The sequence below is a fragment of the Chenopodium album genome, chromosome 17, assembly GCF_948465745.1.
Source record: "Chenopodium album chromosome 17, dcCheAlbu1.1, whole genome shotgun sequence".
Lineage (NCBI taxonomy): Eukaryota > Viridiplantae > Streptophyta > Magnoliopsida > Caryophyllales > Amaranthaceae > Chenopodium > Chenopodium album.
This window is the reverse complement of record NC_137850.1, coordinates 49,376,886-49,401,630: the sequence shown is the minus strand read 5'-3', so window position 1 is coordinate 49,401,630 and position 24,745 is coordinate 49,376,886. Positions and strand designations below refer to the sequence as shown.

At 32.8% G+C, this 24,745-nt stretch overlaps 3 protein-coding genes across 4 annotated transcripts; all 3 read right to left on the bottom strand.

Moving 5' to 3' along the window:
- Positions 1-1,477: 1,477 nt before the first annotated feature.
- LOC145588383 (F-box protein SKIP23-like) lies at positions 1,478-2,866 on the bottom strand. The gene has a single exon (XM_081645028.1). It carries the CDS (start codon positions 2,853-2,855, stop codon positions 1,647-1,649), a length of 1,209 nt encoding a protein of 402 aa, XP_081501154.1. The 5' UTR covers positions 2,856-2,866; the 3' UTR covers positions 1,478-1,646.
- Positions 2,867-10,578: 7,712 nt separating this feature from the next.
- Positions 10,579-11,998, bottom strand: LOC145588382 (F-box protein SKIP23-like). The gene has a single exon (XM_081645027.1). It carries the CDS (start codon positions 11,823-11,825, stop codon positions 10,638-10,640), a length of 1,188 nt encoding a protein of 395 aa, XP_081501153.1. The 5' UTR covers positions 11,826-11,998; the 3' UTR covers positions 10,579-10,637.
- Positions 11,999-15,655: 3,657 nt separating this feature from the next.
- On the bottom strand, positions 15,656-20,623 carry LOC145590072 (F-box protein SKIP23-like). Of its 2 annotated transcripts, XR_014101857.1 has the most exons (3): positions 19,396-20,623; positions 17,984-18,171; positions 15,656-16,004 (listed from the first exon to the last, which is right to left on the bottom strand). XR_014101857.1 is itself a non-coding variant. In XM_081646812.1 (2 exons), the coding sequence occupies exon 1, from the start codon at positions 20,548-20,550 to the stop codon at positions 19,408-19,410; it is 1,143 nt and encodes a 380-aa protein (XP_081502938.1). In that variant the 5' UTR covers positions 20,551-20,623; the 3' UTR covers positions 15,656-16,004; positions 19,396-19,407. The 2 variants fall into 2 exon arrangements, 1 of the variants encoding a protein (XP_081502938.1); XM_081646812.1 differs by lacking the exon at positions 17,984-18,171.
- Between the last annotated feature and the right edge of the window lie 4,122 nt (positions 20,624-24,745).

Here is a 24,745-nt window from a genome sequence, read left to right as displayed (position 1 = left end):
TCAATAGCTCTAGGACAATCCCTAAGAACATGGATGATAGATTCATCAGTTTGGGGGCAAAAAGAGCACTTACTAGAAGGGGTGATGTTCCTAGAATGCAGAACAGCAGAAGTAGGTAAACTTTGCCAGGCACAGGCCCACAAAAAGAACTTCACAGAAGGTTTTGCATCCAACTTCCATATATCTTTAGTCAAGAAATAGTCTCTACTTCTAGGATAGGCTTGATTCCAAAGATACAAATAAGCAGAAGAAGTGTCAAAGTGATTGCCCTTGCCCAGAGAACAGAAGGGAAAGTCCTCAGAGTGGCTAAGAATAGAGATAGAATAGATGGAAGAGATAATGTGAGGAGGAATATTATCTTGGAAGTTTGCAGGCAACCAGCCATCAGTCCCCATGATTGATTCAACCTTTTGGTTAAATTGGTCAGATTTGAGAGGACCAGCAATAAGCTGCCTAAGAGGGCCCATGCCAGTCCAGTCATCAAACCAAAGAGTGCATTGATCTCCCTTCCCAATACACCATTGGGTAAAATGAGCATAGGTCTCCCAACCCTTCTCCATATCCTGCCAGATGTGGGAGCCATACTTAAAAGGTCTCGGGGTGCTTCTGCTACAATACTTCTCCCTGATAATGGTGGTGGCTAAGTTATTTGAACTATGGATCTTCCAGCAGAGCTTGGTCATAAGGGCCAAATTGTTTAGGTGGCTTTCTCTAAATCCCAGACCCCCTTATGGACAGGACCACAAATCTTTTTCCAGGCTATGAGAGGGGATTTTCTTTTGTTTGGGGTTGAACCCCAGAAGAACCTAGAGCAAATTCTATCAATGTTAAAACAGATTTTCTTGGGAAGGGCAATCACCTGTATAGAGTATTCAGGAATAGCAGCAAGGGAATCTTTGATTAAAATAGACTTACCAGCCTTAGACAGATTAGAAGTCTTCCAAGCAGAGAGTTTCTTAGCAAGATTATTAGTGATGTAAGTAAGTTGAGAGATGGAGGGTCTCTTGTCAGTTAGGGGAAAACCAAGGTAGGTACCTAAGTCATCACTAACAGGGACATGGAGGGCAACAGAGAAGTCCTGGATGGTCTGGAGAGAACAGTGTTTGGAGAAATAAATTTTGCTCTTTGCTGGGTTCATTTTCTGGCCAGAGACATTCCAAAAGTTATCAAGAGTTTGGGTCATAGCATGGAGGGTGGATTGGTTAGCCTCACCAAATAGTAGAAGATCATCAGCAAACATAAGATGAGATATAGGCCTGGGAAAAAAATAGTTATGACCGATCATTAATAATCGGACTTGACTATTATTTGCATTGTAAACTTATAGAGTGCAGAGTTAATACATCATTATTTTCTCCATAATTTTTTCTGTTGTGAATACACATCCGAACATACTCGCCTAAGAACTAGGAGAAATATATATATTATTAGGCGAGGCAATCTTATACAAATAATTAAAGAAGAAAGGATTAAAAAAAATAAAAAATTGCACAATGAAAGGGTAAAAAAAATGAAAAATCTAGAATTACGAAAGTCTACGTTCTTCATCAAGATCGGAAGAGGTTAAATATTTTTGTATGCACCCTCGGAGTCCACGTAAGAAACTCTGAAAGGAAGTAATAATCAAAGAACGAAGATTGAAAACTTCATGTCATACGAGCCAATGTAACCCAACTTGGTGGAGGCCAAGAAAATAGCTTAGAATCTTCCAAATATTCTTCCAACGCCCCAAAAATTCCCTTTTCAAAATCAAAAACACCAATTTCATCACTTTTCCACTCAAAATCATCCATTTTGTCCAAATCTCCCACTTTAATTTCTGAATAACATGAATCCTTATTGTCTAAGTTCTTAAAATGAAAGTATATGCAATTACCTTTGCAACCTTTTAAACCAATAGCGGAAAATGAAGAATGGTTGCTCAAAAAAATTGCATGCCCCTCTAAATCCTTAACCAAATCCCATTTTTGTTTCCCCTTGTCGAGTTTGAAAATCTCGACCCCGTGTACCTTTATCAATTTAGGAGTGATATCGGTATACAGGTCTACCATTAACAGATCATCAGCTACTTTTACTAGACATTTTTTATCGCCACCAATAATAGCATTTTTTAGCAATGTTACTGTGACGGAAGAACCAATAACCTTAATGGCTACGGTCCTACCCGAGTTGGTAACTGCATAAAATGTACCATCGAACTCTACTACATCCACGTAGTGCAACGACCAATCGTTAACAAATATGCTCCGATCATCATAACCTAAAGTGTAATCATCCAAAAACGTCCATGATTCGATTTTGGACCGGTACATGAGTAACTTGCCCGTGTTATGTGTACACAAAATAACGTAATCGTTAACATTATTAGAACTAAGGAAGGTAACAGCTACCTTTTGATGCTCCATGTTGTAGTAATCCATGTTTTCTGTACTAGGATTATTACTAACGTTATGTAACACATACTCACAACCCAACTCTTTGATTTTAATGTTGGTTAGATCCAACTTCCTAGGAAGATTTGGAGCTAACTGTTTGATGAGGGTCCTAGAGAAAGGATTGAACAAATGGACCGCCCCCGGGTTGTGCTCCTCGGTCTTGATGAGCCACCCGGGGCCATCATGGTCGTCGAAAGAGGGTGAAAGATGGGAAAATGTATGTTTGGTGAGTCGGAGATCACAATGATGGACGTTAGAGTTGAGGAATTTTATAGGAGGGAAAAATATGGGTAGTGTTTTGGGGATGGCGGACCGCCACGTGGAACAAACGGAACGGAAATGACGAGTGTCGGACGGGGTGTCAAAGCCAGTGGCAACGAGATCGAGGAGCTCCGGAGGGAGATCAGACCAACATGCCATGGCTTAGCTAGGTTGGTGCTCAGGGTTTTGGAAGTAGAAGGTATGTATTGAGTTGAATAGAAATGTGCTTACTTTGTTGTAGTATTTAAATGGAATCAAAAAAATGTGACAGCCCACCTTTTGAGAAAATAATACAAGTATTTAATAATAATTAAATAATCAAAGCTAAAAAGGAGGGCGAATCTGAAGTAATAGTCAATAGTACTAGCTAGTATTATTGTCAATTCCTAAATTCCTAATCAAGATTACGCAATTGCATGTAGAATAGGACAAAGGTTTTGATCCAATGCATATTACGGAGTAGAAAATTGTTTAGAAAGTGCAGTCGTCACTTTCCGAAATCAGCTAGGCAAAATCCTTTATACAATATCACTCACTTTTAGTCTTTTAGTATGAGTTTTATTTTATTTTAGAAAAAACCATATTTTTTCCAATTTATGGTGTACTAGTATAAAAATTAACTTTGAACATCTAATTTTCTAAAGCTTAATTGAATCATATTTCGTAAATTAGCACAGATACACTGTATGGAAATGTAATGTCATGTACTCCTTATTTATTTGATTTTTTTTTTTTAATTAAACTTCAATTTTAATTGTCTTTAATATGTACAAGTAATATGGAATACAAGAAAAAAAAATTATACGTGACCATGTTGGACTTGATGTTTAATGTATATTTGTAGTTTATGATATCAAATTTTATAAATCTTTACTAATATAAGATTTTATAAAATTTATACTAATGTATGAGAAGATAGATTCTCAAAAATAATGGCTCTTAAGTCATTCCGACGCACACTAAACTAGCTAATTAAATTGACAAGATTCCTAAGCTAATGCATGAATGAATAGAAAAAGTCCTTATGTAAAAATAGAGTAGAAGGTTGCACCCCAACTACGTACTACGTACTAGGATTAGTCTATTTAAGCGTATTAATTTTATTAATTGTTGGTTGGTACACCCAGGTATACCATGTGTATCAAAACTAGTTTTAAAAAAAAAAAAAAAAAAAAAAAAAGAAAGAACATAACTTATATTTGTAATGAACATCACGACTTTATAAAAAAAATACAACATTGAAATATAAAGAGCGTGATAATTTTAGTGAAACAGTTTTTAAAAAAGATAAAAGATAATTACCAATTGATTTTTACCACGTATTTAATGTCAATTCATTTTAAAATATTCAATTTTCTATAATTCTCTCTAAAATTATTTTTAATGAAGATTTCATTTTCAGATTTCAAATTTCAAATTTAAAATTTGAAATTCATTTTCAAAATTTCAAATTCCAATATTTTTTTTTTCCTGTTCTCTTTTTTTTAAAAAAAAAATTCTCTACAACCAATTATATATTTTTATATTATGTTATAATATTCATCTTGGTCATGTGTCTCTATTATGATGTTCATTATATAATATTTATGTTCTTTGATTGTAATTTAATGTACATTTATTCTCACATAATGTTCATTACTTATTGTGAAATATTTTTTGAATTAACTTATTGGTTATATAATATAAAAAATGTTCTTTAAATGATATGATCATGTTCTTTATTAATATAGCGAATGTTTTTTAAATCTGTCGAAAAATCAATCATCAATAGAAGAGGTCCCAAAAGTATGTCGTTTTCATCAACCTTTATGATCTTTTTTTGACGGGGAACCTTTATGATCTTGATTTCAAAAAATATACATATACACAATTAGATGATTTGTTTTTTTTTTTTTGAAAAAAAATACGCAATTAGATGAACATAGTTTGTAACGTAAAGAACACATAGTTCAAATCCAAAGAACATAGTTTGTGACTATAAAGAACATAAAGTTTAGACCCAAAGATCATATTAATCAAACTCAATGAACATATTCATTCCAATGAATATGGACCAAAAAATTGATAAAAGAACATTTATCCTAATCCAAATGAACTTCATCTTCAACCTCCAAAAATAACACAAATTTTAAAAATTAAAAAAAATTAAAAAAAAAAACTAAAATAATAATAAATAAAATTTTACATTTTCTTTCAGTGATGAATTCGTTAACAATGATTCAAGAACAAATATAATAATCTAAAAACATCTTCATCAACAAAAAAATTATGAAATATAAATTGAAAAAAATAATTAAAAACTACCTTCTCATTTGGTGACAAAATCTAAAATTAAATACCAATTGTCAAAAACATCAATCTGCTGATCATCAAGTGCAAATCGACAATCATAGATCGTGACGAAATTGTGACAAAATTCACCATGAGCCATCATTTTCTCTCTTAAAAATTTATTTCTTTGTCTTGAAATTTTATTTTCTCTCTAAAAATTCTCTATTTTTTCAAAAACTGATTATGAACAATTATGAATATGAAAAGCTAAAATTATGGAAAAGAAATAACAAAAATCTTTCAAACATAAATTTAGGAAGCTGACTTTTTTTTTTTTGAATGACAATTTTCATCCAGGTGTACCATGAGCATGGTACACCCCGGTGTACAATGTAAATTTCAATTAATTATTAGTAATGTCATATGCTTCTTATCAATTAGGATTAAGTAGGACCTGTACTAATTAATGTTGTGACTGGTTATTCACTAAAGGAAACCTCTACATACTGTTCTACTTTCAGCAACTACTAATTAATCTAAAAAAAAAAAAAATGTCAAGAACCACCAACCAGATATTTATACTTGTTAATCGAGATTAAATTGTCAGGATTTAGTGTTATATGCTTAGGCCGGATTAAGTCTTATATGCTTATGCAATACGTACTACAGTTTGATTTTTACGTTTGATAGCGTAAAATTTAATACGAGTAGTGAATAAGTCTAATGCTAATTTATAATAGAAAAACATATACTCAGTAAGTCTGTTTTACCTTTATTTTACAATAAATGTAACAATATGACTTTTTAACTTGGTTAAAATACAACTTTAACCATTATGGCACCAAAAAAAAAAAATACAACTTTAACCATTAATGTTTGTCTAGATTATCAATAAAAAATTAGACAAAAAATATTCTCCCTATATTGAAATATTTATTTAAACCAATCCCACATCATCTTACGAATAGCATTATTTTTTTGTATAAGTAAAAAAAAATGTAGTAAGTGAATAATAATATAAAAGTCAATTTTTTTTTTAAAAAAAAAAAAAACTTCGTACATAAAAAGTCAAAATGATGTATATATTATAAATTAGAGGTATAATAATATGAACTAAATACGGAGTATTGAAATATAAAATTATAAGTTTAAGAAGATTATCAAGTAGAAAACTGAGTATAAGTAAAACGAAAGAGATGAGTCTAGCATAGTAAGCTTTTATATGACTATTAATTAGGTCAAGATTTCTCCTGTGCCCATCTTTTTTGAATAAAATAGCAGTCTTCGCAGGCAAAGACTAGCTGCTGCTCATTCTAACCATTTTATTTGAATTCATTAATTTTGTCAACAAGAAAGAACTATAGTATATACTTTTCTAGCGTGAGTGAGTAATACTGTGAAATTTCATTTTATAGTCAATAGTAAATTAACTTATTTTGAAAAGTAATAAGACTTATAACCATAACTTAAATAAATGGGAATTGATTTTTTTTTTTTTTTTTTTTTTTTTTTTTTTTTTTTTTTTTTTTGACACAGGGAATTGAATGTTAAGGGAAGACCAATTACAAGTTTTACAAAGAATGAAAGAATGTCTATTACATTTATTAATTAATTACCATATTCCCTACAAATGTATTGTGGTTCCCAACAAGTACGAGGTAATTTCATATTAATCGAGTGAGGAAACTATTTAATTCTTGATATGTTTGAACTTTGAAGTCATTGTTAAGCATATAAAACTTCGTATAACTTTTGGTAAACATTGTGGTTAAAAGAAAGTTTCACTACTAGTATGTACAACTTGTATCCCAAATTACTTGTGGTGTGCATTAGCATATATACGGCTATACATGTAAAGAGCCCCTTGTGGGATTTTGATCACATGATCCTTAACTTCTTAAGTCATAAAACTAAACTCTTGCCACTAAACTAAGCTTTATAAATAGTGTAAAATCCCAACTCTAACTTTAATTTACAAAAAAAAAGAAAAAAAACGAAAGCAGCTAATAAAAATCGAGTAAGTCTCTAAGTTCCGCCTTGCAAGAAAGAGAAGGTTTGCTGCCCTGGGGTGTGATCCGAGAAAGCCCCTTCTATGTTTAAGTCGGCGAATCGCACTTTAAGAAAGAGAGGGGAGAGAGTAGAAAGAGAAGGAGAGAGAGTTAGAAAAAGTTACTATCATTAATCATTGGAGAACTATTTATAGATGTATTTTCAGGTTACAAAGCTGTACTTTAATTTAATCGACAAATTAGAGGTGAATTCATATTTTATGATAATTAATGGATGGTTAAGAATGGTGAGATGAATTATGAAGGGGTATTTTCATTATTTTAGGTATAGTGGGCCTAGAAATGGACTAGGCCTAACCAATTAGTAATTATGAGAATCAATTGTTTGCAATAGATTTTTTTACTCGTATCTATACTTATTTACTAAAGTAATCCCCATAGTTATCCCCTAAGTACACGTGTCATCATCTCATAAAAAAATTCCCACCAACTTTTTTTTTTTTTGAAAGAAATTTGTTACAATGGAGTATTTCTTAGGGAGAAGTTTTGACCGTATATTTAGGGAATAATGTCCAACAATAATAATTTAAATAAAATTTAGATTTATAGTGTGAATAGTGAGTACTCTTTAATCAAAGAAAAGAGTATTAATCTTATGGTATATCACAATGATTATTGTACTTTTCTTTTATAATTTTTTTACTCATAATGACTCATTTTGTACAATTTCTAATAACATAAATAATAAAATATTATTATAAAATCGTACTATGTACGGAGTTTAACTAGTTTTCTATATACTAGGGGATCCTACGCGCGCGATGCGCGCGGTATAGGTAGTGTTTCAAGTTGAGTTATTGCAGTTAGTCTTAATACCTTATGCATGTTTGCATATATTTTATTATAACTATTTGTACATATGCGATTAATATGTTGAATGTCATGTTTCTTAGCAATGCTCAAAAATTTAGCAAATTACTGTAGAATTGGTGAAGGAGTTGTATAAAGTATTGAGCTCTAGACATGGAAATGTTGCTATATTTAAAGCACAGATTGAAATGGTTCAATTAGCAGGACATCACATGTCTATATTTTTCTTGTATTCATATAAGATACCAATACACCTCACTTTAAGTTTTAATCGGTTAAAGTTATGATCGTAATAATTACAGTAAATTTCATTTAACAATGATTGCCTTGTAAATAATTTATTTTACAGAGTAAATTAATATTATAAGTCATTAATTTATTTTGTTAAAGTTACAAAAATAATGAAGTTATTTTCTTGAATCGGTAAAAAATGCAGTGGACAAAATGGACCAACCTCAAAAACTAATGGTCTGTTCTCATACGATTATTTTCAGTTCAGTACAGTTCAGCTCTAATAAGTTCAGTTCAATTCAGTTCAGCTCTTAATTTTCTTCTCTCATAAAATATTCATTTCAGTTCAGTTAAGTTCAGCTCTAATAAGTTCAATTCAGTTCAGTTCAGTTCACATATCTTAATGCTTTCGGAATCAACGAACATAGTGTGTCCTAAGTCGGTAGCAAGATCAGAAGGCTCCAAGAGCCCTGGATAAAGATTGAAATCTTGAACTAATCAAAACTCTCGTTCAAATCAGTTCAGCTCGGTTTAGTCAATGAGAATAGACCCTAAGTTAAGTGGAGAAATAAGGTCCAAGGATCAATAACAGTAGATGTTGAGTGATTGACTGTGTGAAATTGTCAATCAAGTTCATCCCCAATTCAAATTTCTACCAAGCTAGTCTTCAGTTCAAATGAGTAAAAACTTGGGCAATTATTGCTTAGACCTTAAGAGTCATCAAACTAACTAAACTATCTCAATGACATTAATACCGCAATCTCTTGAATAACTTTCTGGTTATTGTATTTGACCAACCTTTGTCTTAGCTTCTGTTATTATTATTATTATTATTATTAATTTTTTTTATTTTTTATTTTTTATTTTTTTGTTAGAACTACTCGTATGATCTTTCGGATTTCACTTTCATGAACTTTTTTAAATGAACCAATACCCTTGTAAACTTATATCAAAATCATGGACATCGATTTTCTCTTACTGTCCGAAATATAACCGATTCACCAACCCACACTTGAGCCTGATTTTTCATATATCAATTTCAGTTTCAACACAGTTGCTTTTGCACTATATTGGACAAATATTTGCTTCCATAGTTCCTTGTGCTTCATATAGGAAAGAATGTAAAAGCAAAACCTCTCTTAATCATACTTATGAAGGTTAGGTTTTAAAAAAAAAAACTTATGAAGGTTTGAATAATTAAAGCAATCCTAAGTTGATTATACTGACAAGTGAGCAATTAAATTAACTATAAAACCCATGTTGTGAAATTGATCAATAATAACAAATTAGCAATAAAATAAATACATTGATTATTCATAAACTACTCATACAACATTAATTGAGGTATAAAGGTAATTAAACATTTTCAGGGTTAAAAATGTCCTAACATTATTCATACGAGTATTTTCTAAAATAAATACATTGATTTTTCATAAACTACTCATACAACATTAATTGGGGTATAAAGGTAATTAAACATTTTCAGGGTTAAAAATGTCCTAACACTATTCATAAGAGTATTTTCCCACTTTTTATAAGGTAGGGATACTCACCTCCAACATATTAGAAAGTTCTCGTAAAGGATTTTCTATTTTCACCTTATATTTAATACGGAGTAAGAAATGATTTCCTAATATTTTTTCTTTTTAATTTTTATTTATTTATTTATTTTTTTGTTACCATACTTTTTTTTAGGGGAGCAACCGAATAATTGAAGGTCAAGAAGTCAAGATTCAGTACCGACGCCTTTAGCCAACTATCAACTATGTACGGTTTGTTGACTTGTTTTGTTTTTTTTACTGCCATCCTATAATAAATACGAAGTATATAGAGATTTCTTCAAAAATAAATAAATATAAAGAGATGGGCTGGGCTTTTAATTGAGCCATTGTACCATCCCGTACAAGATGGACATCAATTCTGCCAAAGCCTGGAACATTAGCATGCGCCTCATTAGCTTATAAAATCATGGGTCAAGCACTAATCATGGAGACATACCTATAACCTGTACCCATGCATTACAAACTTGCCTATTATAGTCAACTTTAATGCTTCCTCCGTTTCTTAATAGATGTATCACTTTTAAATTTACGGACTCAATAAAAACGGAGGAAGTACGTGCAATGTGTTCTTTACTTCTTTTGATTTATTCACCTTTTTTTTTTCTTTTTTGAGGAATCTTGATTTTTTCACGACTTTATATGATACTTTCTTTTTTTCGGTTGATAAATTTTATCTTTGAGCACTATTCACATAAGTTATTTTAGCTTTATTGTTTTGTGATTTATATTTGAGAATAAACAAGTATTTATGCAAGGTTTTGTTAAGTTCATCTTCATGTATAGGTTTCTTATCAATAATTGAAGATATTAAGGTTTAAATCATGCATTAGCAAATATTACTAAAGAACTGTATCAACTAATATGAAATGGGGTGATAATAATATAGGAAATTAATAAGCTGCTAAGAAAGAAAATTGAAGAAAAAAAATAGATTGAAAATTAAGATTGTCCATAGAAGTTGAAGTGAAAATTTAAACAAGACACTAATACATTATAATTTACTTTACTAAATTGACCCAAGAAGGAGGGGGCCAACAGAACTTTGAATTTTCAATGTTTTCTTCCAATGACTCAAACGTCCCCATCTCATAATTAAAAACACCAATTCCACAACTTTCTACGCCATCAATATCCTCTATATTCCCTTGCTTTTTCTCTGAAAAATCTCTTCCTAAATTCTTCAAGGAAAAATATATGCAATTTTCCTTAAGACCATGCAAACTAGTGCTGGTAGTAGAAAATGAAGAGTAGTTGCTTAGAAATATCGAATGACCTCCTAAACTTTTAAGCAACACCCATTTTTTGTCCTCCTTATCCAATTTAAAAATATCGATTGCATAGACGTCACATGATCCTTTGTCTGAAGAGGTGTACAAGTCTACTAACAATAAATCATCGACTGATTTTACCAAACATTTTTTATTCCCTCCAATGATCGACTTTACCATTAAGTCGACCTCAACCAAGATCTCATCCTCGCGGCCATATTCAATGACAACTGTTCGACCTGAATCGGTCACAGCATAGAACTTCCCTTCATATTCCGCCACATCAACATATCTCATCGACATATCATAAACGAACTCGCTCGTATCATCAAACCCAAGGGCAAAATCGTCCAAAAGCGCCCATTCTTGGATACTAGACCGATACATTAACAATTTACCCGTGGAATTTTGAGTAGACAAAAGGATAAAAGAGTCATTTCCTCCAACAGAAGCAAATGCTACTTTCTCATACTCCATATTGTACAAATTCATCACTCGATCAATCCCGCTAATATTACGGAGAACATACTCGTGACCAATTTCAAAGGTGTTAACATTACTAAGGTCTAAAATGTTGTGATCTAAGCGTTTAATAAAATCGCTCTTCGAAAACGGGCTCAAGAGGCGTAACACCCCTGGCTTATGTTCCTCTGTCTTGATCACCCAACAAGAGTTGGGGTCAGACAAGAGAGAAATGATGTAGGTAGTTTGTCTGATGAGTCGAAGGTCGAAGTCGTGGGATTTAGAGCCCAAGAATTTAATAGTTGGAGAGTGATAAAAATTGGCGGGTGGTTTGCCACGAACAGAGGAACGCCAATAAGAGCAAACGGAGCGAAATTGGCGAGTGTTGGAGCAAGTGTTTGAGAGGTTAGAAATTAGCTCTAGGAGCTCCGAAGGGAGTTCTGACCAATCTGCCATTTTAAAAAAAAAACGGAGGGAGTTTTTTTTTTCGATATTAGGAAAGAAAATAAGACGGAGATTTACTTAAAAGACGGATAACCTAAATCATCCTTGTGGATTTTATTTGAATTTTATAGTGAAGGTTGAGAACATATATATAGTAAGTTGAGGGAGAGTGTATGAATGGAGGATTGTGGATGTGAGAAATGATGGGACATTTGGGTGAGTACTTAAACAAATATATAGAGTTGATGTTCACAACTTCACAAGTAAGCAATTAGTTAGAAATTTCTACCAAATTTAATTTGGGATGGGTCAAGTCAATGTAGGCATTAATGTTCGTTATACCTTATACAAGTATACATTTTTAAGGTATTTTTCTCAAAAAAATAAAAAGGTACGTTAGCATTCATTAGTTAATAATAGTCTATGTTTAGATGTAGTTTGGAAACTTTCAACTTAGCCAAAAATCCTTATAGTGACAATCTTAACTCATTCACGATGACAAAAAAAAGGAAAAATAATTGCAGTAGATAAAGAAAAAAATTGTGGTATTTAAACTTTAGCTATATAAAAATAACTATCAATCAAACGTACTGTAATAAATTATTTAGAAACAGAAAACTAGTAAGAACTTAACTTTAACCCAATGATTGATGTTATTTACTCCTACAAATTATACAATAAGACAAATTTTAACTAACTTATCAAATAGATGGAAGACAAACTTTTATAGGAAAGAGCCGAAAGACTACTACTTCGCCAAGGAAGTTAAACCAACCATCATGCCAAATATGATCACATCTCAATTAATATACTACCTCCATTACATATTAGTTGCAACTTTTGTCATTTTGGGGTACTACACATTAGTTGCAACTTTCCATTTTTTTCCTATTTTAGTAAGATTTTTATACAAAATTACAAAAATATCCTTACTTAATATTTCAATAACACAATTAACTCACCACATTATAACTCATTAAAATAATAACCTAACTTAATTAACATAAATATTCTCACCTAATTTAATTCACCCAAAACCAGATTCAATCAACAATCAACATAAATTCCAAAAATCATCAACTTCCATCAATCTTCATCCCAGCTCCACGAACTCATCCAACCACCACTTTCAATGTCGCCGCCACCTCTAGCCACCACCTTCAATGGCGCCACCACTGAAGACCACCTTCGATTTCGCCACCACTAAAGACCACCTTCGATTTCACCGCCTTTGACCACCGCCCCTTCCTCTCCAGTGTTCCTATTTCCCCCCCTCTCTCTCTTCAAATCGTTTAGATCTGATGGTTGGAGTGGTTTTCGTGAGTTCGGGTTGGTTCACGAGACGACGGGTTGGATTTTACGGTGGGTGAAGCTGGTTTAGAGGTGGTTTAGGGTAGGGAGTGGTTTTCGTGGGTGAATCGTGGGTGAGTGAGGCTGGTTTCAAGTGGTTCAAGGTGAGGGGTGGATTTCGCGGTGGTGGGTTCGAGGTGGTTCGTGTGAGTGGGGGTTGGGTGGTGTTAGGGTGGTTCATGATTGAATGGTGATGGGTTCCAGGTGATTCAAGGTGAGTGGGTGGGTTTGTGGTGGCTATATGGTTGGTGGTGCTGATGAGGGTGGTGGTGGACTGGTTGGTGTTAGCAGTGGATTGGTGGTGGTGTTTGAATTATTAAACATCCCCACTCTCTCTCTTACCCTTAATTATATCATTTAATTCATTAATTACACATTATGAAATTTTGCCTAGAAGTCCGCAAACCTCCCAAAGTTGCAACTAACTTCAAACGGAGATAGTTAAAAAAAAAATTCCAAAGAAAAAAAAAAAGGTCCCATATTTTACATTTTGCATATATTAAATGTCTATGCAAACATCTACACGTAAATAATCTAAATATATCTTAGATTGATTAATTGACAGTAAAAGAAAAATATAAAGACTGAAAATTTGAAGTCAAGGAAGACTGGAACTAATTTAATTGCAGGCCATACATTGATTTCCTTACATTTAGAATTGATTTAAACATAATTCTGGTCAAAACACATGGTCATATAAACTACGGAGTACTGTACTATCTTGAACATAAAATTCATGTCAAAAGAAAATAATTGAGCCTAAAATTTAATAAGATTATTTCAAGTAGTTAGTTAAGTTTTGGTTTGATACCTTAAAATCTGAAATCCAATCATTACTTATTAGTTACTCTGTATTTCATATGTTCTTTTACTTCTTTGTCGGTATTGTGACTCCCTCCACGCCACATAAAATGGACATTAAATAACACTGGATATATTTTTTCTTTATTCCTTATTTTTATACTTTTGCTCATTTCGCTGAACATGTAACACTTGCAATTGCCAAACTATCTTAAAGAGGCCGTGTATGAATTAATTTTGTACTCATAAACACAAACGTTTTCAAATAATACTCCGTAGGTGAATATATGTGAGCCATGTGACAGTCAAAGTAAAACATTTGTTTGAAAATTGAAATACTAATAAATAGCATCTTCAAATACCATGTACTAGTACGACATAATTCGTACAATTTTAGTAAAACGGATGAATACTCATGTATGATGTATTCGGAGTATATCTTAATTCTTAAGTGAAAGCCATATTTCACAATAGTAAATCTGATGTCACTCTAGCCCCCTCCCCACCACCAAAAAAAGGCACAATTATTAAAGTAGAATTACGAAAAGAAAAACTTGTGATGGCAGGAATCAGGAGTTTAGGCAAAGTCAATTCAGGTTTCAAAGAGAGAATGAAATTACCATGACAAACACACTGAAACGGCCCCAATTTGCCTTTAACTACTCTTTATTTCAAGGGTGTGTTTACTGATTAAGTGATTAGTATAGGATGGAAAATTCGTCTCTATGAATTTTCTTTGTTTGGTTAAATTTAGAGGATGCCTCATTTTCCTCCCCATTTCCTAATTTCTTTGAATATTTGCTTTGCTTATACATAGAAAATTAAAGGTCTTATACTAGTAAAATGAAAGTGACATCCATTAAAATATAATCTTCATAATAAAGAGTGTTAATAGCCTACTACTATCCAACTCGAAATTTTCATGAGCTAGGCACAATAAAGCTCGACTCGGGAATCTCGTGAACTTGCTCAATACATAGCTAGAGAAACTAGAGCTTTGGGAAGGAAGATTGATAGACGCAGGAATATTTTTGACTAGATAGTTATGACTTATACATACACTTAGAAGATCACATCTTTCACACATTATTCGCACCACCTAAGTACACTCGGGATCATTTGAGTTATGTCAAATTTACTCTCATAAACATAATATCAAGGCTCGAAAAACACAAGAGAGATCAGAGAGAATGTAAATGAGGATGTCGGGAAACTGGAATAGAAGATGGATGCAAATTTTTGGCAAATAAAAAAGGAAAACGTGCATAACGTTTCATGGTCCTGTGGAAAATTGAACACATTATTGCATACTAGTAGACCAAAGATTGTTACTAATGTTGATGGATTAGAATTACGAAAAATGCTTTTCTAGTCTAATCTAGATTAAAAAGACAGGATTTTGTCATTTTGCTGGGTCCAAAAACAAAGAAAAGAAAGAGCAGATTTTCACATTGATGGGAAATGATAAGTATTCAGACCAGCATATTTGATACGAGTACTTGCTAGAAGTAGTGACTACTGACTAGTGACTAGTAAACCATCAAATCGCGAGTAAAATAACGTTATCAAGCTAAGGTTTGTTGTGTCTGAAAGGAATCGCATCCTATTCAATCATCCCTTTTTTCCCAAGCATGTACTCATGATTCTGGAAAATCTACCAATTTTTCCGTGAAATTTCTTTCATGAGTATATAACAGTATAATGAGTATAAATAGTATAATACAATAAACATTTTGTTACAAGGGGAATCACATGGACTTAGCATCCACAATTTAAGCTTGAATGGAAGGCAAATTGGCAATAAAAACCTGTAAGCATTTTATTGATAAGTTATTCAATTATATATGTACAATAATCGGTTACATACACAGTTCATTAATCTAGGAAACATGAAGAAGCCATCTTAGGCGAGGATGAAACGTCATGCAAATTTATTTCAGCTTGACAAAACAGGGGAGATATTGTAGCTTGAATGTTTAAGCCGTTCGGAAGATGACCACCTAGGCTCCGAACTTTCTTTCATCAAGAACATAAGTTCTCCTGTAAAAAATATGACATGACAATGGCTTGTAAATTCTACTGCAGAATAAACAGTAGAAGAAAGACCATCAAGTACTCATAATTCACTATCAAGACTATCACATTCCAAAGTACCAAAATGCTTTATCTATAGCCACTGTAGGTCCCTAATGTTTGTCTAAAACCAATCCTTTGACAAATTAGTGCCGATACACAGAACACAGATGAGGCCACAACAATAACAAGCTAGGAAGTCTGGGCATCTTAGGTGCAAATTGAAATCTCATTTCAGGAAATTTGGGGGCGGGGAGAAGGGGAAAACATGCTTCACTATGAAGACCTGTCCATTCATGTTGAAACTGGTTTGGTCAGTCAGATAATTATATCTCAAATAATTGGTCACCGAATCAAAAGAAAAAAAGGAAGTACAAAATTCACTCTTTAACAAGGTAAATGGCCATATCTTATCTTAATCCTTTTACCCTATGAAGAGAAAAAGAGAGGAAGGGGCTTCTAGACAGATAAAAACCAAGTTTCTATCAAGCCTTCTCAAATTTCCATTAGTTCATACACTAAACTTGCTAGGTGGTGCCATTTTACCAAGTGCTCCAAGCAGTCACAAAAAAACTACTCGAATTCAAGTAACATACGTCACCAACTCACCACACAGGCACACACCCTAGAAAGCCCTAGATTCATATTAAGCGCCACTTAGACAAAACAGTATAATTTGTATTCTTTTTCAGTCCATAAACCTTAAAATAACAATTACAGTATTGCTCCTGAGTTGACAGAAAATATAAACAGACTAAAAAAAGAAAGGGTAAAAAAAAAATTAGAATTCATACAACATAGTTTTGAGAAGAGGGAGAAAAGCTCTGAAAAATTACCCTTTTGCAAGTTGCAACCACAAATTTCATCATAACACTTGCTCATCCTCTTAGCACCCTAAATCCACTCATGTTCATCCATCCCTCGACAACTAAATTCATCTTACCCACTCAAACTTATGGCTCAAGTAGGCACAGCGGCACAAACAGCACTCAACACTCAATGTAAACCACTTAAGCTAAAATGCCATGCCAATTATTGAAGGCAGTTGTAATTGGAAAATTTTGTTCCTTTCCTGGGTGCTTGCTTCCCTTAACTATAAATTCAGCCTTTTAGATAATTGTGCCTTTATGGGAGTTTGGGCTATTGTATTTTCTATGATTCTGGTTCAATTTACATGAAGGCACCCTAAAGATTCTAGGTGGGCATCATTTCAGTCGCAGATATTTCTTGAATTCAATAAGCATTTAATTGGGTGGTTGGAGGTTGGGGTTTCATCATTTCCTGCTTGATTTCTTAGCTTAGTTTTTGCCTGGTTCATGGTGTTGCTTTGTTCTTTCTGCTTAAATTTTAGCTTATCGTGGATTTCATGTGCATTGACAAAACATATTTGTAAAGAGATCATTTTGGATTTATGCAATTGTCTAATCATGAGAGGTATCTGCTATGATTTCTTGCACCTACGTGAAGATGATGGGATTGCTGAAAACCAAAAATCATGCAATTCTTAAGAGCTTCAAATTCCTCAAACACTAATAGTCTTATGCTGTTTATGGAAAGACAGCAAGTTTCTAGTATTTGATCTGCGCCTTTGAATCTTACAGAAAAAAAAAACTTTTCTGTGATTGTAAACCTAAATTTTGCTGCTTGTCAACTAAAATCAAAATTATGTTAACAGCTAGAAAATTAAGTTCTTTTGTCCTGGAATTTGCACAAGGTACTATTAGAGGGCAATATATGTCAACGCCTGTGGCGGGCTCTATACAAATTAAAAAATTCTAGCCAAAATACTGGGAGGTGTTGCGAGAATCTCAAAAGATGAAGTTCCTAAGTAGTTCATCTACATAAGAAAAAGTTAGGATTGGAGCAAGATAAGAAGGAAAAGGCCATTGAAACTTGAAGAAGATGTGTCCTATTGAAGGGTACTCAATAAAAGACCAGAGTTATACCTGACACGGCAAGCGGTCAAGGCCTGTCCACAGATGTGGAGTTACCTTAAAAGGTAGATAACGAAATAAGAGTATTGATGGGTGGCAGAGTGGGTTGTTTCGTCAGCACCACATAAATTCAGTACCGGGCGCAGAGTGATACGTCTACTGAGATAAAAGTTCCAAAATCCAAAGTTCTGCTCTTGGATCTGCTTAATTCATAAACATATAAGATTGACAGCCCATTATATCTAAAGGTACTCAGTACAATGGAAAATATTGCATGATATTCTTAAGATAGGGCATATTCAGCAAAAGACATCCGTACAACAGGGAGGGGAAAAAAAAAAACAAAAGGGAAATAATTGAATGAAATAAGCTGACTTTACAAAAACTCCGTACCTAGTGAGCTCTAAGAACTAAAGGAAAACCTGAGTAAATCTAATACTCACTTTAATTACCTAGGTTCAAAATATGTTTTTTAAGACCTTAATAACCCAGGGTCAATATACAATTCTTTAATAACAAATAGTCAAAATACCTTTCTTTTACTGAGTACAACATAGTATAAAAAACAGTGTTACTTGATTTCTAATCCCATCAAAGTATCAAACTTGGAAAAAGGCAAATTAATACATTTGGACCAAATTTACAAAGCTAAGTGGCAAATTGTGTTCCTGTACCCAATCAAGTACTATCAAATTAAATAACTATAGTAAAATTCTTTGTTTTACAGACTTTGGTCAAAAATGCAAGGCCCAAAGCTTTCCCTAAGAAGTAAGAACTTCCAATCGGCTCACATTACATAATTACTGCCACCATCGAAAGAGTGCATTCACCAGAAGCCTTACAGAAGCTATAGCAAAGTTTCACGCACACTGTAAAAACTAGTCTTTTATTATTTTAAGGTGATACATATAGGTAATTGCTATTGCTAATCAAACAATGTCGATCAAATTTGAGCGAAGGGGGAAAGTACCAACAAATTAAGGTGCATAATCTGGCATAATGTCAGTATGTATTAATCTTTTATAGCTAAAAAAGTCAAAACAACAGCAATTGCTGCAGACAAAAAGAAAGTACTAGTTCAGCAAAAAGAACTCCATAGTCTACCATCACTAAGCATTGCAGGTCTGCAGGAATACAGCAGCAGAAACTTCATAGATTGCACATAAACCAATCACATAGAAAAACCTCAACTTCTATACTGTAGAGGTTGCATATAAGCAAATCACATAGAATAACCCCAACTTCACCCTTTCCTGTTGCATCATTGAAGAGGGTTGATAGAAATTTGTGAATTGCAAAAGTTGGTTTCACATAGCACATCATGGAGGGAATTTCAAAAGGGGCAATAGAAATTAAAGCATATAATGCACCAAGCTACATAAGCAAAACAGCCTTCATCAACAAATATTACATGAAACACTTACCTCTCCGGAAGGCTAAGCAATCCAAGGCGGAGGAGGCCAAAACAGGTCTGAATAAGTGATTCTAGCATCCTCCAAATTATACACACCACCGCTATGTAACTTGAAGACATCATCTTTGTCGAAATGTGATGGGTATATATCGTGTGGGAAGGCAAAATATATGCAATTCCCCTTCTGACACAACAAATCAGCAGCAGTTGCTGAAAATCCAGAATGCATACCCAAAAACAAGATATAGTTTCCCAAGTCTTTAACCTCAATCCACCGCATCTTTTTCCTATCCAACCTATAGACCTTGAACCACTTGGACCTTGAGGTGACATATCCATCGAAATTTTCCATATCATGAGCAAACTCCCATGGAGGAAGACCCATATATACATCCACCAACATTAACTCATCACCAACTTCTACTAAACGCTTCTTATCACCCCCACCAAAAGATGTTGCCAATAAAATCGCGGTATTATCAACAGCATCACATTTAACCAAAACAATCCTCCCAGTATAATCAACAGCATAAAACTCCCCATTGAAGGCAATAATATCATCATAAGGTACGTCTATTTTATCAGAAATAATATGCCATATATTATTAACAGAATTATACAATGCTAATTTCCCAGAAACATGAATAGTCAATAGAAAAAATTCATCATCATTTATTCCTGGTAAAATTGCAACCTTTTCTGTAAGCAAATTCAGAAAATTACCCCTAAAGCAAATTGTATCGGTATAACGAAGGAAATACTCACAACCCAATTCACGAATTCGAATGTTCGAGAGATCCATGACTCTTGGGAAATCTTCAGGTAGAGGATCGATCTGGGTCCACGAAAGAGGGAAGAAAATGTGAAAAAAATTAGGGTTTTGTTCTTCGATTTTGATGACCCATGAATTGGGATTGTCATTGTGGGGTAATCCAGAAATGGGGGTTTCGGAAGGAGAGAGAAAGAATATGGATCGTTTGGAGAGGGAAATGTCATGGGAAGGGAGAGAGAAGGGGGTTTGTGGGCCGTTGGATTTGAGCTTGGATGGTGATGATTGGCGCCACGTGGAGCAGACGGCGCGGAAACGGAGGGCGTCAATTGGGGAATCGAGGCGGGTTAAGATTACATCGAGGAGTTCTCTGGGAAGATCAGACCAGTCCGCCATTGATGCCCTGTTTGGAGAATTGGAGGTCCGAGAAGGAGATATTAGGAGAAGTGCAAATGGAGGAAATGTTTAAGTGTTCAAGCACGGAATATAAAATAAGGGGGAATGCATTTCAAGTCGGATCCGGATATAGTCGAAATTAAGTTCTACTAAACGGGTGGGCATCCTAAACAATGAGGGGAAATGGTACTAAAAAAAATAAAAAATAGAAAATCTTGCGTTGATCTGGACCACAATTATACTATTGTGGACCTAAGATTTATACACATGTAACTGACATTTATATCTAGAACTAATACTAAAATAGCAACCGCTGATATCATCTTTTTTTCAAAATTGTACACGTGGCGCTTTCTCATGTAAAGATTTCTCACTCAAATGCTATTCTTTTTTTAAAATAAAATGCTAATTAATTTTAAATAGGTAATAGCTATTATTTAGGTAATGAATTTAAAATAGATACAATACCTATTATATTGGTAATTTATGCCGATATTAGGTTGTTGGAGTCTTTATAGGAGTTGTTAGCATAGTTGAGGTCAAATAAAGTGAAGTTATGAACATTTTCAGCTAAAAAAAATATGAAAACAAAATTTACAAAAATCCAAAGATAAATTACTGTGAAACTCGTGCATTGCACAGGCGCTATCCTAGTACTATACTAAAACAGGGTACACTAGCTCCATGGCTGCCACGTGTCCCTGTTTTAGGGCTTTTTTTTTTTTTTTGGTAAATTGTATAATTGTCAAAAATCCTATTATTAAATATACTCCGAGATAATATATTGACTTTCTTAATATTGTTTCTCAATTAATATTATTCATGGATTTTCAGCATATATTTAGTCCATATCATTTGAAGATTGCTTAATTCAAGGAGAGTATATTTGTATTCCGTACATTATATTTTAGGTTTCCTTATTAACACAGGTACAGCTATATTAGAACAGATTATTCTTTCAACCTAATTTTTTTTCCTCCTCACATTATTCCTATAGCTACTAACACCATGCCTAATGATGTTGAACCTAATTGTGCTCTGTTGTCAACCTCACTAATATTATCAAACTCAATTCAACCAATTATAAATTCAACTCGAGACTATACTTGTGGGTTATGACCTTTTCAAGTTTCTTCATGGATCTCACCCTGGCCTCCTCCATCCATATCTTTTATATTTAAGTCAAGTTTATATTACGGATTAATAAAAGATATATTTGATTATATATTAAATGTAGATTATCACTCAAATATACTAATGTGTATAAATTATGTATCTTATTTAAAAAATATAATACGGAGTACTACCTCCACTTTGTTAAGTGTTACATTTAAACGATCTCCAATTCACTATTTTCACCATTAATTTTTTTTTTTTTAATATAATTTTGCATTAATTTAAATTATACAAAGTTGATATATTGAAAAGTTATAACAATTTTAATCTAATAAGATCAAACTTGATAATAATGTGCTTTCTAGCTTATATTTAAACAATTAGACATGTTGTGAATCGGAAATAGCTTATAAATATGTTGACTATGTTTTCTCTAAAAAAATAAATGTAAATTGTGATACAATTATAATGACTTTACTAATTTTCTACCATATGATTTTAGGTATATCATACTTAAATTTTTTAAAAAAATTATACATGCTATATATAATTCATTTGCTATAATATTTTGTTACAGAACTCCTAAACGCGAAATCTCTGAATTATTATAACAAGTTTTTAAACTTTTGCTAAACCTATAAACAAACCATTTATTCGACAACTAAAGTCACAACACATTCATGCATAACATCTACAAATTGTAAAAAAGTCGATTGATATATAATTCTCTATAAACTATAATTCTCATTTTTAAATACAGAGTTCGACACTAATTTTTACTCCATTCTTTCTATTATAACTGACACGTTAGACTTTTTTTTCACTATCTATAATATTAACATTGATTGTAATTTATTTATTACTTTTTTTTATAAATGTAATAAATTCATATTTTATCATTTTAAGTTGTTAAATAGATATTGATGTAAGGTTTTATAATTAAAAAGAATATAATCTTTATTGATATTTAATTACATAAAAACTAAGTCAAACTATTCCATCGACATGTATGCAAAGTTTGTTTGTGTTAGTTATTCATCAATGTGGGCAGCCACCATAGGGTTACTCAGTTAGTGTATATTATATGGGTCACTCAATTAGTGATATTGGGCTTATTTTATTTTTTTAGGAAAATATAGGGCTTACTTTTAGTAAGTGTTATAATGGTTATACAGTGAGTGTTGTAGGGGATACTTTATTTGTTAATTATTTAAGAGTTACTCAATAAGTATAATAAGGGGCTACTCTAATTTGTTAGTAAAATAGGGGTTAACTTGTCGGAGTCATAGGCGTTACTATTTCTTTTTACAAGCGGTCACACGGTGTGTCAGTCGCATAGAAAACGTGTTGTATATTTTGTTATATGTCATTACGAGTGATATGTAAGAGTGATATGCATTTTTTTTTTTACTTCTCTTAAATCTGTGTACATATAATTTTTTTTTTCACTATTATATACTTGTATGTGCAATAAAAATATCAAATGATTACATATAATAATAATAATAATAATAATAATAATAATAATAATTAAAAAAAACGACAATTTATCAAACAATTAAGGGCAAGCCTACGTAAATAGCTAAAGGTTACATTTTTGAAAAGAAAAAAAATATATATACTAAGCAGTGGCTTTCCAGATTTTTAGACGTGTAAATTTTTGGATGTGAAAGATGCAATATGTGTGTGGTGATGAGGTTGATTCATCATTTGATAAAATTTAGTAGGTGATGAGACAAGATAATTTCATATTTTTGATTCTCCACGAGGGAAAGAAAAATATGAGAACTAATATTTACATACATAATAAAACTACAACAACTTTTTGGTGTAGCAGAGGTAACCCGAGATATTTTGTTAGGGGTTACCCGAGTTATTTAGTCAGGGGTTACTCGACTTACTCGGTCAGGGGTGTTACTTGAGGGGTTCGGACAGGGGTTACTCAAGGGGTTCACTCGATTTTACGGTTACTTAAGGGGTTACTCGGTCATGAGTTACTCGAGTTACTCGGTTAGGGGTTACTCGAGTTACTAGGTCGGGATTATTTAAGGAGTTCGATTAGGGGTTACATACTCGAGTAATTTGGTTAAAGGTTATTTAAGGAGTTAGGGATTAACTTGAGGGGTTACTCAATCAGGGGTTATTTGAGGGAATCGGTCATGGATTACTCGAGGGGCTACTCGGTCAGGGGTTACTTGAGGAGTTACTCGGTCAAGGGTTACTTGAGGAGTTATTCGGTTAGGAGTAACTCGAGTAACCCCTGACCGAGTAACTTGAGTAACCCCGACAACTTGAGTAACCCCTGACCGAGTAACCTCTGTCGCACGGTACAGTAGGCCGCATACAAAAAATTGTGATAAACATATCAAATGTCTATAAAAAGATGTGACTATATTCATGCTATATGTGAATATAAAAATTCCTATTTTTAGAAGTTACATGTGTAAATTTCAAGTGTTTTAGAGCCCATAGAGAAAAAAGATATGACATTATTTGTGATATACGAAATACAATATTAATACAATGATCATGTTGTTTTATAATAGAAATTATTTTTCCAAGCATATATATTGAGTTTACAAAGTTTCATACCTAGTTGGCTACACCGTGTGGCCGAAATTACTTGGTTAAGGGTTACTCGGTCGATCAGGGGTTACTTGGTCAAGGGTTATTCGATCGGTCAAGGGTTACTCAGTCAGTTTGGGGTTACTCGGTTAGGGGTTACTCGTGTTTTGGCGTGTGTCAGCCGTGCCAGTTACACAGAAAAAGCGTTGCATATATTGAGTTAGTGGACAGAGTTTAATCATTTTTAAAATGAGGTGGCAAGTGACTCAAGTAGAAATGAGGGAAAAAAAATGACTTAATGTAGGGATTGATTATCAATAGTTCATTGATTGAGTTGAATTATATTTAAAAACTTTACATTCAATTTAAGAATAAAAAAGTTGTCTTTAAAGTAGATATCATTATTTTAAGAGGTTAAAAATGTATGATTAAGACATCTATGTAAGTAAATTCATTATTACTCATTAAATCGTTTTATCTTAAAATTTTGTGAAATGAATATAAATAATAAGAT